Raw genomic sequence first — 16,545 nt, forward strand, 5'->3', positions numbered from 1 at the left:
ATTTATCTCAGACAAGCTTAGGGATTTGGAGACAGAGTGGAAGACAAAGATAGACGGGAATCAGAATTAGTAAGACAGACAGACGAGAAACATAGGGAGCAGTCATATAACGGAGAGGGGGACCATAAAATGGCGTGGGAGAGGATGGCTGACATTTTACATGCTCCTAACCAACTGTGTTATTTTGTTATTTTTTTTTGCATTGTTTGTAACTTTAAAAAAAAAAACTTATTTTGTACATAATGTTGCTGCTACCGTCTCTTATGACCAAAAATAACTTCTGGACATCAGAACAGCGATTACTCACCAAGAACTGGTAGAAGCTTTTTCCTTTAACGAGTCCGACGTGAAGGATTTACTGCTTTCCTGGGAACAGGCCCAAATCCCAGTCATTTGAGAAGACGGAGAAAAAGGGGGCGGAGGTCGGGCTGCCTTCTGAGAATTCGTAGGCGAGCGAGTAAATCCCCCCTGCCAGCCGTTCTATTGGCCAACGTGAAATCATTGGAAAATAAAATAGATGACCTATGAGCAAGACTAAATTACCAACAGGAAATTAAAAACTGTAATATCTTATGTTTCACTGAGTCGTGCCTGAACGATGACATGAACAACATACAGCTGGCGGGTTTTACACTGTATCGGCAGGATAGAACAGCAGCCTCTGGTAAGACAATGGGTGGCGGTCTATGTATAATTGTAAACAAAAGCTTGTGCACAATATCTAAGGAAGTCTCAAGGTTTTGTTCTCCTGAGGAAGACTATCTCATAATAAGCTGCAGACCACACAATCTACCTAGAGAGTTTATCTGTATTTTTCGTAGCTGTCTACATACCACCACAAACCGATGCTGGCACTAAGACCGCACTCAATGAGCTGTATACGGCCATAAGCAAACAGGAAAACGCTCATCCAGAGGCGGTGCTCCTAGTGGCTGGGGACTTTAATGCAGGGAAACTTAAATCCGTTATACCAAATTTCCACCAGCATGTTAAAATGTGCAACCAGAGTGAAAAAAAACACTAGACCACCTTTACTCCACACACAGTCGCCCTCCATTTGGCAAATCTGACCATAATTCTATCCTCCTGATACCTGCTTACAAGCCGAAACTAAATCAGAAAGCACTAGTGACTCGGTCAATAAAAAAGTTGTCAAATGAAGCGGATGCTAAGCTACAGGACTGTTGTGCTAGCACAGACTGGAATATGTTCCGGGATTCTTCCGATGGCATTGAGGAGTACACCACATCAGGCACTGGCTTCATCAATAAGTGCATCGATGACGTCGTTCCCACAGTGACTGTACGTACATACCCCAACCAGAAGCCATGGATTACAAGCAACATCCACACTGAGCTAAAGGGTAGAGTTTCCGCTTTCAAGGTGCGGTACTCTTAGCCGGAAACTTATAAGAAATCCCGCAATGCCCGCTGTTAATCCCGCTGTTTGAACCATCAAACAGGCAAAGCATCAATTCAGGACTAAGATCGAATCGTACTCCACCGGCTCCGACGTTGGATGTGGCAGGGCTTGCAAACTATTACAGACTACAAAGGGAAGCACAGCCAAGAGCTGCCCAGTGATACGAGCGTACCAGTAGGGTTGCAAAGGGTCGGAAACTTTCCAGTAAATTTCCAGAATTTTCCCGGAAATTTTTAATGGGAACTTAAGCCCGGGAATTTGGGGAATTTTGCTTAAAAATAATTGTAAAAAGTTTGCTTATAACAGTGAACCGTTTATGTGGGATACACATAAGGCAATTCTAGGTCTTGTGGCATATTTTGGTTAAACTATCCCCAATTCAGTGGAATTGAAACCCTCTGCATGCACAGTGCATTCTTCCATCACATGTACAGCTGATTCTCAAGACCTTGCACACTAATGAGATGCTATTGAGCCCACACTACTACACTGTCTGAGCCAAGGACTACATGCTTTCTGGTAAGTTTTGATTACAATACTGGGTGGGGTGAAAATATTTGTGACATACATGATTTTTTGTTAACTAGTGAATAGTAGCCTATAGCAAAGTGTGTTTAAATAATTTCTAACTTGTTAACAAGTAATTTTTTGCTACCATGTGGGTTTTAGCTTGCTTGAGCGTGCTAACTGAGGAGTGTTAATTCACCTGTTTCCATACATGTTTCATTTTTAAACATTTATCTTACAAATGAGTTATTTAATCTAACTGCTTAACTATTTATCTATACATGGAATTGTATTTATTATTATTATTATTTATTTTTTTACAATGTTTTTCCCTAATCTTTACAGGAAAATGCCACGGGTACTATCTGATTTGTAGAGACATTTCACTGCAGCTAAGGTAAAAGGAAAAGCTGTGTACATTTGCAAATACTGTGCTAAATCATATGTGAAGAATGCAACAAAGATGCAGAATCATCTGGCCAAGTGCATAAAGTTCCCTCAGTGCTCACAACAAGCAACCTCTGATAAAAGTCCCCCTACTTTTATTTGAGGTGAAAATGATGAATCAGACACATTATCGATAGCAACAGCTCATGGTCCTCCTGGAATCACACGTTTTTTGAGTCAATGGAGGAACGTAGTCAGAGAAATGCTAATGAATGTCTTGCGCGAGCTGTGTATGCAACTGGTTCACCTCTGATGCTCACAGGCAATGTGTATAGGATTTCTGAATATTCTTTGCCCAGCTTACACCCCTCCAACCAGACATACTTTATCTACTAATTTGCTGGATGCAGAGTTCAACAGAGTTCAAGTGAAGGTCAAGCAAATCATAGAGAAAGCAGATGGTATTGCTATCATCTCTGATGGGTGGTCGAATGTTCGTGTGCAAGGAATAATTAACTACATCATCTCCACCCCTCAACCAGTATTCTACAAGAGCACAGACACAGGGAACAACAGACACACCGGTCTCTACATTGCAGATAAGCTAAAGGCAGTCATCAGTGACCTTGGACCACAGAAGGTATTTGCATTGGTGACAGACAATGCTGCGAACATGAAGGCTGCTTGGTCTAAAGTAGAGGAGTTGTACCCTCACATCACACCCATTGGCTGTGCTGCTCATGCATTGAATCTGCTCCTCAAGGTCATTATGGAACTGAAAACAATGGGTACACTCTACAAGAGAGCCAAGGAAATGGTAAGGTATGTGAGGTATGTGAAGGGTCATCAAGTTATCGCAGCAATCTACCTCACCAAGCAAAGTGAGAAAAATAAGAGCACCACATTGAAGCTGCCCAGCAACACCCGTTGAGGTGGTGTTGTCATCATGTTTGACAGTCTTCTGGAGGGGAAGGAGTCTCTCCAAGAAATGGCCATATCACAGTCTGCCGATATGGACAGCCCCATCAAGAGGAACCTCCTGGATGATGTATTTTGGGAGAGAGTGGTAAGCAGTCTGAAACTCCTGAAACCTATAGCAGTAGCCATTGCACAGAATGAGGGAGACAATGCCATCTTGTCTGATGTTTAAGAGAAGAAATCCATACTGCCCTGCCCACTTCACTGTTGCACCAAGCAGAGAAAACTGCAGTTCTGAAATAAATCAAAAAGTGTGAAGACTTCTGCCTGAAGCCCATACACGCCGCAGCGTACATGTTGGAGCCCAAGTATGCTGGCAAGAGCATCCTGTCTGGTGCAGAGATCAACAAGGCCTATGGTGTCATCACTATCGTGTCCTGCCACCTTGGCCTGGATGAGGGCAAGGTTCTTGGCAGTCTGGCGAAGTACACTTCCAAGCAAGGGCTTTGGGAAGGAGATGCAATATGGCAGTCATGCCAACCCATCTCATCAGCCACCTGGTGAAAGGGACTTTGTGGGTCTGAAGCTCTTTCCCCTGTTGCATCCATCATCCTCCAAATCCCACCAACATCAGCCGTCTCAGTGTCCAACTGGTCCTTGTTTGGGAACACACACACCAAAGCACGCAACAGTCTGACCAATACAAGGGTTGAAAAATTGGTGGCCATCCGGGCAAATTTGAGGCTTTTTGAGCCTGACAACGAGCCATCCTCAATAAGGTTGGAAAGTGACAGTGAAGATGAGGCCTCAGAGTCTGATGTTCAAGAGGTGGACATTGAGGAGGTCCAGGGAGAAGACATGGAAGCCTGAGAGGAAGACAACCAAAGCTTTAGTTTCTAGACTATCATTTTATGTATGTTGAAAACGTTTTTGGGAGATGAGATGGATCATTCAATATTCCCTTTATTTTGTTGTTAAGTGAAATAATCCCAGGTGAAGAGTCAACTCATTTAATTAAAGTGCAATTCGTAATTAGTTTTATAAATTTATATTGGAAGGATTTAAATAATTAGCAATTATATCTACTTATGATAAGGTAAAAGGTTTATGTTTCTGTCTCCATACGATATGGTAAATATATCCAATGCAAAAAACATCAACATTTTAATGGTATTAATATACATTTGCATATATTTCCGTTAATTCCCATATATTCCCCACAGAAAGTTTCCACCTCTGAATATTCCCCAAAATGTGCAACCCTACGTACCATATGAGCTAAATTACTTCTATGCTCGCTTCGAAGCAAGTAACACTGAAACATGCATGAGAGCATCAGTTGTTCCGGACGACTGTGTGATCACGCTCTCCGCAGCCGATGTGAGTAAGACCTTTAAACAGGTCAACATTCACAAGGCCGCAGGGCCAGACGGATTACCAAGACATGTATTCCGAGCATGTGCTGACCAACTGGCAAGTGTCTTCACTTACATTTTCAACCTCTCCCGGTCTGAGTCTGTAATACCAACATGTTTCAAGCAGATCACCATAGTCCCTGTGCCCAAGAACACTAAGGTAACCTGCCTAAATGACTACCGACCCGTAGCACTCACATCTGTAGCCATGAAGTGCTTTGAAAGGCTGGTCATGGCTCACATGCACACCATTATTCCAGAAATCCTAGACCCACTCCAATTTGCATACCACCCCAACAGATCCACAGATGATGCAATCTCTTTTGCACTCCAAACTGCCCTTTCCCACCTGCACAAAAGGAACACCTATGTGAGAATGCCATTCATTGATTACAGCTCAGTGTTCAACACCATAGTGCCCTCAAAGCTCATCACTAAGCTAAGGACCCTGGGACTAAAAACCTCCCTCTGCAACTGGATCCTGGACTTCCTTACGGGCCACCCCCAGGTGGTAAGGGTAGGTAACAACACATCTGCCACGCTGATCCTCAACACGGGGGCCCCTCAGGGGTGCGTGCTCAGTCCCCTCCTGTAGTTCCCTGTTCACTCATGACTGCACGACCAGGCACGACTCCAACACCATCATTAAGTTTGCTGATGACACAACAGCCTGATCACCGACAAGACAGCCTATAGGGAGGAGGTCAGAAACCTGGCCGTGTTGTGCCAGGCCAATAACCTCTCCCTCATCGTGATCAAGACAAAGGAGTGGTTGTGGACTACAGGAAAAGGAGGACCGAGCACACCCCCATTCTCATCGACCTGGCTGTAGTGGAGTAGGTTGAGAGCTTCAAGTTGGTTGGTGTCCACATCGCCAGCAAACATGGTCCAAGCACACCAAAACAGTCATGAAGAGGTCATGGCAAAACCTATTCCTCCTCAGGAGACTGAAAAGATTTGGCACGGGTACTCAGATCTTTAAAAGTTCTACAGCTGCACCGAGAGCATCATGACTGGATGTATCACTGCCTGGTATGGCAACTGCTCGGCCTCCGACCGCAAGGCACTACAGAGGGTAGTGCGTACGGCCCAGTACATCACTGGGGCCAAGCTTCCTGCCATCCAGGACCTCTATACCAGGCGGTGTCAGAGGAATGCCCTAAAAATTGTCAAAGACTCCAGCCACCCAAGTCATAGACGGTTCTCTCTGCTACCACATGGCAAGCGGTACAGGAGCACCAAGTGTAGGTCCAAGAGGCTTCTAAACAGCTTCTACCCCCAAGCCATAAGACTCCTTCCTAATCTAATCATCTAATCAAATGGCTACCCAGACTAAAACGATTACCTGTTTCGTTAAAGACACTGCCACATGTGCGGAGTCTCATTCTGGTCACTCCAGGACAGTAGTAGGTCAGCTTCCCTTTGGAAATAATTCCTTCAATAACAGAACAACAGTGAGGAAGCACTATAAAACTAAATCCCTTGATCCATGGTAACAGGTGAGAACATTGTGCTGCTGAGCAACACTAACATGGCAGCCACTAACCAAGTCAGAATAAGTGTCAATGACAAAGTACTCTGTCTGGGTTATACCTGGCACCTGCCTACCCATAACCCCCTGATCACATCCCAAACTCTGACCCCATGTCCCTCCCATCTATATGTGTAATAGCCTAGCTCTCTGTGTCTCTTTGTGTCTGTGTGTTAAAAGCTGTGTGTGGATGGTGAGATCACAGTACGCTCAACCAGTTGATTAATTAGGGCAATCTCAGGTCAACATCTCTAATTGACAGGAGTTAGCTAGGGGCTGCTTGCTTGTTTGCTAGCCATCCCCATAATTCTCTATCTGTGTCTCCTCGACAACATTGATCGTTAGTGTGTTGAAATCGTGGAAACAAGCTGGACACACACACATGGATTGATTTCTGTCTCTGTATCTGTTTCTCTCTATACCTTAATCTCAGACAAGCTCAGGGATTTGGAGACAGAATGGACAAAGAGACAGATGGGAATCAGAGTAGGAAAAAAGAGAGACTGAGATAACTATAGGGAGCAGAATTATATCACTGAGGGGAATCCAAGCTGATGAGTAAGCAGTGGCGTTGACAGACTTACATCACTTCCTCTTCGTCTCGTAGCCGACCATGTCTAACACACTCAGCCACTAAATCCTGCAAATCACTGCCAAACTCAATGCATTACACAGATGAATTGCAATTTACTGCTGTGGTACACACATACAAAGCAGTAATTACAGTATGAATGTGACAGTATGACTGTGACTACCTCATAAAGCTGGTTGAGAGAATGCCAAGAGTGTGCAATGCTATCATCAAGGCAAAGGGTGGCTACTTTGAATAATCTCAAATATAAAATATATTTTGATTTGTTTAACACTTTTTTGGTTACTACATGATTCCATATGTGTTATTTAATAGTTTAGATGTCTTCGCTATTATTCTACAATGTAGAAAATAGTAAAAATAAAGAAAAACCCTGGAATGAGTAGGTGTGTCCAAACTTTTGACTGGTACTGTACATATAGATTGCATTTGGATTACTGTTACGTTCTTGATTTCTTTGTTGTACTTTTAATTTATTTCTATTTATTTTACATTTTAATTATTTGTGTACTTGTTTGACATTTTACTGCATTGTTAGGCGCTAGTAACATAAGCATTTCACTGCACCCGCTATAACATCTTCTAAACTGTGTACTCGACCAATAAACTTTGATTTGATTTTGACACACAGACACACACACAAAACACAGTAATATCAGTATGACTGTGAACTGATTGACTAGCCTAGTCTGTCTAGCTCTGGACAGAAAATATGTGAATGGACCATTCTCTCAAACAGCACTAGCCATTAGAACTACCTTTAATAGAGATCCTGGATCAGAACCTCTACTTTAAAAAGGTTCGGTCAGTACTTTGCCTTTAAGACAAAACTTACTGAAAAGGCTAGTCTCAGAACAGTTGCTGACGCATCCACAGATCTACAGTCAGATTCTCTCTTCTTTCCTTTCTGTCTCTCTTCCAACTTCTGCTAATGTTGTAAGTTCTCTCCTGAAAAACAAGTAGGTTGGCAATGTGAACAGGTCAGGTTAGGTGCAGAAATACAGGCGGATTTGCATATAGGACAACCTCAAGCCTGTCAAGTGATCTACTAACCCTATGCAAACATCACTGTGTGGATACACAAATATCTTTCAAAAAATTGGTTTTAAACATATTATTTTCCTGGAATTTTATCGAATCACAAAATGTCTGTTTGAATTCAAACAAGGAAATTTTAATATTTAGGCCTGGAGCTACATCGTGTAAATACTCAAATACATTGTAGTTTATCCTAAAGTTGAACTTCAACACAGAATAAAGCCTGGAGCAGCCCGTCAAGCACTCATTCTCCGTCTCATGAACATGCTGATAGGGAGCAGCGAGCACGCCAGTAAGCCTGCAACGTTTGCTCCTGAAGGGGAGGGGGGAGACTGTGTGTTTAGAGGGTGGACTCACAAAGAGCAAAGAGATATTCGTTAGCAGATTATGAAACTGACTGTAATATAGCCTTATTCCATATGACTATGCCTTGTGAGACTTCTAATATGAATTGGACAGGCCAGAACTGCTAGGATGGGACAGAAACTGCTGTTAAAGACTCAGTCATGGCAGAGCTCAGTCACGGCAGAGCCTCTGAATGTGACTCTATAGACCAGACAGCATTATGTAAGATGACATGGCTATGGAGAGTGAGAAAACAAATCAGGGATTTCCGTCTGTGTGTGTGAGTGAGAGTGAGCGAGAAGAGGATTTCATCCAATCAGATGTTATTGGCAATGCATTAGGCAAGCTCCTGCTCTTCCAGCTAAATACTGTCTGTCTCTCGCTCAGCATCTTTGACAGGATCTAAAGGACCCGGAACTCTGATGACATCATCATCCACTTGCTCTGTTGAAAATAGCTCCTCAAATTCCACCACTTCCTCATCTTTCCTGTGGTGTTTATTTTTTGTTTGTTTATTTCGATGCCCATTAGATTTTGCAGAAGCAGCAGCTACTCTTCCTGGGGTCCACAAAAAAACATGACAAGTAACAAAGCACTGATACAAGGACAGTCACAGAAATGTAAAATACAACAAAACACAAAAAATAAGTGTATTAGAGTGTGTCCCCTTACAGTCCCCGCCATTCCATGAGATGTTGTTTAATCCGATTTTTAAAGGTCATTTTGCTGTTTGCTTGAGTAATTGGAGATGAAAGGGAGTTCCATGGATGGCTCTGTATAATACTGTGCGTTGCAGTGAATTCGTTTTGGACTTGGGGACTGGGAAGAGACCCTAGTGGCATATATATGGGTGTCTAAGTTGAATGTTATTTGATCATGCAGACAATCTGGAACTTTCATCACAGTATTATTTCTCATAAAAACTAGAAGCAGTTAATCTCTCGTCAACCCTCAACCAGGAAAGACTGGCATGCATGTTGTTGATGAAGCAGTGTAAAGCAACAATTTTAAAATAACTGAAATTGGATGTTTGTTGATGTTGCAGAGAAAAGGTAGGTCTTATAGCGTTGCCCACTCAGTCCATACAGTTGATTATGACAGCGGGTTTCAATCGCCACAAGACATGGCCCAAACTACCACGGTACATCATGTCCCTGTTGACCAACGAGTCAAATGAATTAGTATAGTAGACTACAATGCACCATATTTAGATCATATTGATTCACAACAGGAAAACGTGAACTAGGGAGAAAACAGCTCATTAAAATGGGAAAAATGTTGATTTCAACGTGCTATCACGTGGTGCGGTAAACAATAAAACACAAGGTGCATCATATTTGTTAATCAATGACTCACCAACTGCAAAACAATCTCCGGTTTGAGCTCTCAAATTTCCCTCAAACCCGGCAAAACGGTGACGGTTAACGGGTCTGGATGTAGCGTCCGGTCTGCTTGGAGAAACCGCCAACCAACTGTTCTGTCTAGAGTGCGTTTCCCATTCCCCAAATGTGTCTTTAGCAGATCCTGCTAAACGCAAAGGGTTGGCATCCCCAAACTCAGCTGATTCAATGCACTCGAGCGGAGCTAGGAGAGTGCACTTCCTGCTCTTAGGGAAAGGGGGATGAATAGCTACGACCGCTTAGGAGCAGTATTTATCTTCACAAGCTATAAAAGCCCCTCACAAGTTCACTTAAACGTCTTCATGAATAAACGAGTCAGCAGTGGTGGTAAACCTGTTTCTTGCATTCAGTTTTCAAATTTGAAAGTATTATTCTCTCTTGTCTCACTGCCACCCCCGGCTTTGGTACATTCCGGGATGTGCGATGTTTACAAACCTCTCGAGTCACTGTCAGGTATTGGTCAAAGCTGGGGCGAAGAGGACTGACAAAATAACTGCCCACAAGCTGCATGTTTAATATGTTACTTTTTATCAAGCAATCGTTTTCATTACATGTTTACAGAGACAATTAAGTAACGTGTGTAACTATTCAGTGCACATCAACCTATCCCCTGCCTCGTTTTCATTACATTTTTACAGTCATTTTTGAGACAATGAAGTGATGTGTTTAACTATTAAGTAGACATCAACCATACCCTCTGGCTCTGCAAACACTTCACAGTGCAGTAGATAAACTACAAATAAAAGACAAATTACAATGTTTTTTTAATTGCTCTTTACTGATGTGGTTATTAAATGGTTATTATACAGCAATACCTATATGGTTAATTCACACACACATTTATATAACTGCCAAAATAATGGAAACACGAGTTAATGAGGGATAGGCATACAAAGTATATTGAAAGCACTTCCACTCAGGTGTGGCTCCTGAGTTAATTAAGCAATGAACAGTCCATCATGCTTAGGGTCATGTATAAAATGCTGTGCAGGCCATTATTTTGGCTATAGGATGACAATGCCCCCATCCAGTGGCGTAGGCAGAAATCAGTTGATGGCAGAAATCAGTTGATGGCACATAATAAACCATAGACCTATTAGACTAGAACATGATGCCCTGATATAGTCTAGCGGTTAAGAGCATGATTTCTGAAAGTGTTGAATGAAAACATTGTTGTAGTGCTGATCGTTGTCTCTGAATGTACTGAAAATCTCTTTAAGGCCTTTGATTAGACCAATGCAATGCAATCAGTGATTGATATAGGGGGACTGGCCGGCCTTCATGGCAAAATCACTGATATCAAATAACTTGGCAAATTCTCCAACATCCTCTTCTATGCACGGTCTCTTTAAAAAAAAATTACACTGAGCTTTGTTTGGCCATTTTACTTGTTTTTGCTAGCTAAGTTGACTAGTGAGTCTTAGCTAGCTAACAGTGAGTAGCCTACACAGTGTAGCCTAGCCAACACAGCAATAGCTACTGTTTACCGCACATGGTATCAGCATGAAGTGATACGTGCCAGAACCCACCCTTTATTTAGAAATTGATAAGCTAATTGTTTCGTTTTTCTGAATTAGTTTAACAGTTAATAATCAATAAATTAAAATTCATTATATAGGCCTAAATTAAAATAGATTTTAGTACAGCACTCGATTTTATGTAAGATGTCCTTGAGTATTCTGAAAAGCATCTGCCAAATAAAATGTATTAATATAAATGTCCCTTTCGATGTCCCACCCCCTCCCTACTGCTTGCTATGAATTCTATCTGATGGTGTATGCATGTTTAGACCAGTGCTTGACTTGTACTGAAATAAGTGCCGGTACTCATTTTGGGTGCCGGTACTATTTATATTTAAGTGAACTCCTCAATACTTTTGTGCTAATATTCTATAGGAGGTGAAGGAACTCAAGCAGAAGAAAATTTGAGGTGCCGGTACTCAGTTCCGGTGAGCTCCTGCCGAGGTCAAGTACTGTGCTTAGGTAAAAAGATAAATAATGTCCCATTTGGAAAATATTATAATAATTTTTTGCTCAATCTGATTGGGTGGACTTGCCCACCCAGGCCCACCCCTGCCTACGCCACTGCCCCCATCCACAGGGCAGGAGTGGTCACGTAATGGTTTGATGAGCATGAAAACGATGTAAACCATATGCCATCTCAGTCACCAGATCTCAACCCAATTGAACACTTATGGGAGATTCTGGAGCGGCGCCTGAGAGTGTTTTCCACCACCTTCAACAAAGCACGAAATAATGGAATTTCTCGAGGAAGATGGGTGTCGCACACCTCCGATAGAGTTCCAGACACTTGTAGAATCTATGCCAAGGTACATTGAAGCTGTTCTGATTCACGGTAGGCCTACATCCTACTAAGACACTTTATGTTGCTGTTTCCTTTATTTTGGCAGTTACTTGTATATATTATAACAGCAGATGAAAGGGTCCAAAGTCAGGGTCCCTCATCCATTGTTGCACCTGTTGGTGACCCCGCCCATACCTGTACCTGTCTATCCACCACAAACTCCCCCTGGGGCTCCTGTGTTGCTGGAGGCAACAGCGCCAGGTACACAGGTGTGTCAGCCCCCTCCACAGGCGTCTTGGTCCCGTTGGGATAGGTCATGTCAGACTTCACCCAGCCCGGGCAGCAGGAGTTTATCAGAATCCCTCTCTGAGGCATCTCTCTTCTTAGCCTGCGGGCCTGGATCCGGGTAAGGGCCATCAGGCCTATTTTGGACACCCCATAGACTGAATTTGGCCAGCCCTTGTTGATGTGGTCTCCAGCTTTGGCCTCAGCAACAAAGCGCTTCATCAGAGCCACTAGCTCCTCCTCTGTGATGTCATCACTGCAGAGCCTGGCCTGGAGGTCCGGAGAACACATATAGAGGGTGATATAGCCCACGATGCTGGCAACATTCACTATCCTCCCTATAACAGACAGACAGATAGTTAAGTTAAATTAAAGGAAACATCATATGGAGATTAATTAAGTGATTTGGCATGGGTGTTGTTAGGCCCAAAACGAAGTCGAGATAATGTCTAGATGCTTTTTATAGTGGAGATCACGTTTATAAAGTGCCTGGCTGGGCTGATGAGACAGTGGATTGCGCAGTCAGATGGAACAGAGTAAATAAGCATTTTAACGTCATAGATTTAGCCGGCGGTAACTTACGTAATAGACACCGCCTGGAATGCGGTTTTAACCAATCAGCATTCAGGATTAGACCCACCCATTGTACAATTAAGTGATAATGCCTGAGAAGCCGGTATTTGGAGAATATATTGGCACGGGTGTTGTTCGTCTCAGGCCGGCAAACCGCGCCAATATATTCTCCAAACAACGGCTTCGAGGGCATTATCACTTTTATACAACGGGTTAGCAATATATTAAAATAATGATTGACATATTTTAATTAAAAACGTTGTTTTGATGAATTTATTCATACTATTTCATCCTTCCACAAGATATAGTCCTGACACAAATCTAGGCTTGCTACCCAAGCCGGCTGGTCGGTCGTTCGTTCTATTGGTTCGGTTGCCAGAGATGCAACCAAGTCGTTCCGTCTTTTTGTTCTGTATCTATGGACGCGACCCAAGTCGTTCGTTCTAAATGTTCTATTGCCATACTGGCTGGCAACATTCTTATGCCTTGCTTGCTATCTAACTAACTACGGCTAATTTACAGTCACGTCAAAAAAGTGCAGCCAGAATAACGAATTTGTTTAAGCTGTTTTCCAGTTACATTTATTTGGATACATCCATAACAATGAGCTAATAATGCGCGATTTCGGCTGGCATAGAAAATGTGCTCACTCGTCAGAACACTGTTGTTCAGAGGAGCTAGCCAACAACACAGCTAACACTATCACTTCAAACTGAAGCTGGAAAGACTGCAAACTAGCTGCACTTCGTTTCGTTTTACCTTTTTTTCCAAATGATATTTATTTGTATATATCCATAAAAATAATGCCAGCTGAGTCATGATTTCGACTGGCTGAGAAACGCTGCCTGCCTGTCTGTCTCCTCCCGACTCCCAATACGTATATTACTATTGGACAGCTGGAAATCGAATTTGAATATTGAAACAATGACAGTGGATTGGGCAGTGAGATGGAACAGATAAATAGGCATTTTAAGGTAATATATTTAAGATTTAGCCTTTGGTAACTTGTGGAATAGACACCGGCTGGAATGCAGTTTTAACCAATCACTATTCAGGATTAGACCCACCCATCGTACAATAAAAAATCATCACTGGGTACACTACCAAATAAGGGATAGTTTCCCCCCATGAAACAAGGGTTTTACCATCTTTCTTCAGGAGAGGGAGAAATTCATTGCACATGTCTCTGGTGGCGAAGAAGTTGGTTTGGAGAATGCGTTCTGCTTGGCTGCCAAAGGATGCAGGGTCACCTCCTGGACATAGAGGGAGCTATTAGTTCACTTTAAAATGGCACTGCATCCCAGGCCAGCTAACACACAATACCCTTATTGCAGGGTTTCCAAAACTCGGTCCTGGGGCTAGTTTAGTTTTTTGCCCGAGCACTACACAGCTGATTCAAATAACCAACTCATCATTAAGCTTTGATTATTTGAATCAGCTGTGTATTGCTAGTGTGTCATAGACTTATGGTGTGTGTTTGTGTAACATTAATGTGTAGTTACGTTTTGGGGCGATGCCTGCGTTGTTGATCAGCACATCCAGACCCCCGTACTCCTTCATGAAATGCTGCCGGGCCGCCTGGATGCTGACCGGGTCTGTGATGTCCAGCTGGAGGAGTCTGGGCTTGAGTCCCTCCCTCTGCAGATCCTCGACAACAATGGCCCCCCTCTGGACGTCCCGGGCACTCAGATACACATCCCCTTTAAAGCCCTGGCACAACGCCTGCACTATGGCTAACCCCAGGCCACGTGTGGAGCCAGTGACCAGAACCACCTGTGGACCAGACATCACCTCAGAGAGAGAAAAATCAAAAGCTATAGATTCAGAAAGTTATAGAGCAGGGGTATTCAAATATTACCCTACGAGGTCTGGAGAACTTCTGTTGTACCTGATAATGAATTTCACAAACACTGGTTTCCCAGGTCTAAACCAGTCCCTGATTAGAGGGGAAGAATAAAGTAAAAATATCTATGGAACTGGCTTCAAGGTCCAGATTTGAATTTGAGGGCTAGTCTGACCTACTGGTAAACATACAATTCACAATACATTAACATGTGTTTAACATGTCGCCAATATACATTAAAGGTATGTTGCTCCAGCACAGGGCTAGCATGCCTAATTCAACTAATCAAGGTTGATTTGGTAGTTTAATCAGTTGTTTTAGTGCTGATCTAGAACATTAGCTGGCACACCGTAAAATAGATTTGAAAAATCCATCATATCCACAATCTAAACATACATTAAAATGGAACTCCCTGAGCAATTTAAACAGTGCAGATTATAATTAACTTACACCAGTGAATAAAGAATAATTTGTATTCAGATGTATCACTTACCAGTGTGAATGTATAAACTGTTACAACGTAGTATGGAGCACACCACCGTCTTTGCAGCTAGCACAGTATGGATTGATACACCTAGAAGTGGCAGAGCATATTCTCTTTAATTAGTGGAGGTCTAGAATGTGACAAAATGTCACCGTACTTTTTCAGCTAACAAGCTCGCACTGTTTCTCCCTCTTATCTCCCCCTAATCTTCTTCCTCATTCCTTCCTCCCACCCACCCACCCGCTTCCCTTCCCCAACCTCTCTTATAAACCCAAAGTGGGAGTTTTATCTCAAAAGAAAGATACATTAATAATCCATTATGAACAGCAACTTACAGTATCATTCAACACAATAACGGTCAGAGAAGTAGAAGCCCTGCCCGAGCATTCGATTTCTTCAAGGTGCTGGTGATGACAGGAAGGAACAACTGAGATCAAGATTCAAGACACAACATGCAACATACAGTACAAGTCAAAAGTTTGGACACACCTACTCGTTCAAGGTTTTTTCTTTATTTTTACTATTTTCTACATTGTAGAATAACAATTAAGACATCAACACTATGAAATAACACACATTTAATAATGATGTATTAACCAAAAAAGTGTTAAACAAATCAAAATATATTTTATATTTGCGATTCTTCAATGTACCCACCCTTTGCCTTGATGACAGCTTTGCACACACTTGGCATTGCATAGTCCACAATGCATAGTAGAAGCTGTAAAGAAGTATTTTGGTCCTAGACTCCGCTACTGCTTGCCGTGCGGTAGCAGAGTGAACAGTCTATGACTGGGGTGACTGGAGTCTGACAATTTTTAGAGCCTTCCTCTGACATCTCCTGGTATAGAGGTCCTGGATGGCAGGCACCTTCACCCCAGTGATGTACTGGGCCGTACGCACTACCCTCTAAGGTGCCTTGTGGTCGGCGGCTGAGCAGTTGTCGTACCAGGCAGTGATGCAACCAGTCAGGATGCTCTCGATGTTGCAGCTGTAGAACCTTTTGAGGATCTGAGGACCCATGTCAAATCTTTTTAGTTTCCTGAGGGGCAATAGGCTTTGTTGTGCCCTCTTCACAACTGTCTTGGTGTTTGGACCATTCTAGTTTGTTGGTGATGTGGAACTTGAAGCTCTCAACCTGCTCCACTACAGACCCATGCATGACAATGGGTGCGTGCTCGCTCCTCCTTTTACTGTAGTCAACAATCATCTCCTTTGTCTTGATTACGTTGAGGGAGAGGTTGTTATTCTGGCACCACACGTCCAGTTCTCTGACCTCCTCCCTATAGGCTGTCTCGTCGTTGTCAGTGATCAAGCCTACCACTGTTGTGTCATCTGCAAACGTAATGATGGTGTTGGAGTCGTGCCTGGCCAAGCAGTCATAAGTGAACAGGGAGTACAGGAGAGGACTGAGCACGCATCCCTGAGGGGCTCCAGTGTTGAGGATCAGCGTGGCAGATGTGTTGTTACCTACCCTTACCACCTGGGGGCCCGTCAGAAA

At 42.9% G+C, this 16,545-nt stretch overlaps 2 protein-coding genes across 6 annotated transcripts in view; both read right to left on the minus strand.

The window, feature by feature from the left end:
• LOC139546464 (protein DOP1B-like) overlaps window positions 1-9,791 on the minus strand; it is a 49,206-nt gene extending 39,415 nt beyond the window's left edge. The window contains exons 1-2 of one of the 5 annotated variants that reach the window (XM_071354869.1): window positions 9,512-9,791; window positions 7,608-7,720 (exon numbers count right to left, since the gene is read on the minus strand). The gene's annotated coding sequence lies outside the window, so the exon portion shown is untranslated. The remainder of the gene's footprint in view (window positions 1-7,607; window positions 7,721-9,511) is intronic. The other 4 variants (XM_071354867.1, XM_071354868.1, XM_071354870.1 and 1 more) reach the window with 4 other exon arrangements.
• Window positions 9,792-10,062: 271 nt separating this feature from the next.
• Window positions 10,063-15,501, minus strand: LOC139546465 (carbonyl reductase [NADPH] 1-like). The gene is made up of 5 exons (XM_071354871.1): window positions 15,380-15,501; window positions 15,054-15,134; window positions 14,220-14,508; window positions 13,863-13,970; window positions 10,063-12,482 (listed from the first exon to the last, which is right to left on the minus strand). Exons 3-5 carry the CDS (start codon window positions 14,503-14,505, stop codon window positions 12,007-12,009), a joined length of 870 nt encoding a protein of 289 aa, XP_071210972.1. The 5' UTR covers window positions 14,506-14,508; window positions 15,054-15,134; window positions 15,380-15,501; the 3' UTR covers window positions 10,063-12,006.
• Between the last annotated feature and the right edge of the window lie 1,044 nt (window positions 15,502-16,545).

Source organism: Salvelinus alpinus, chromosome 20 (genome assembly GCF_045679555.1).
Source record: "Salvelinus alpinus chromosome 20, SLU_Salpinus.1, whole genome shotgun sequence".
Taxonomy (NCBI): domain Eukaryota; kingdom Metazoa; phylum Chordata; class Actinopteri; order Salmoniformes; family Salmonidae; genus Salvelinus; species Salvelinus alpinus.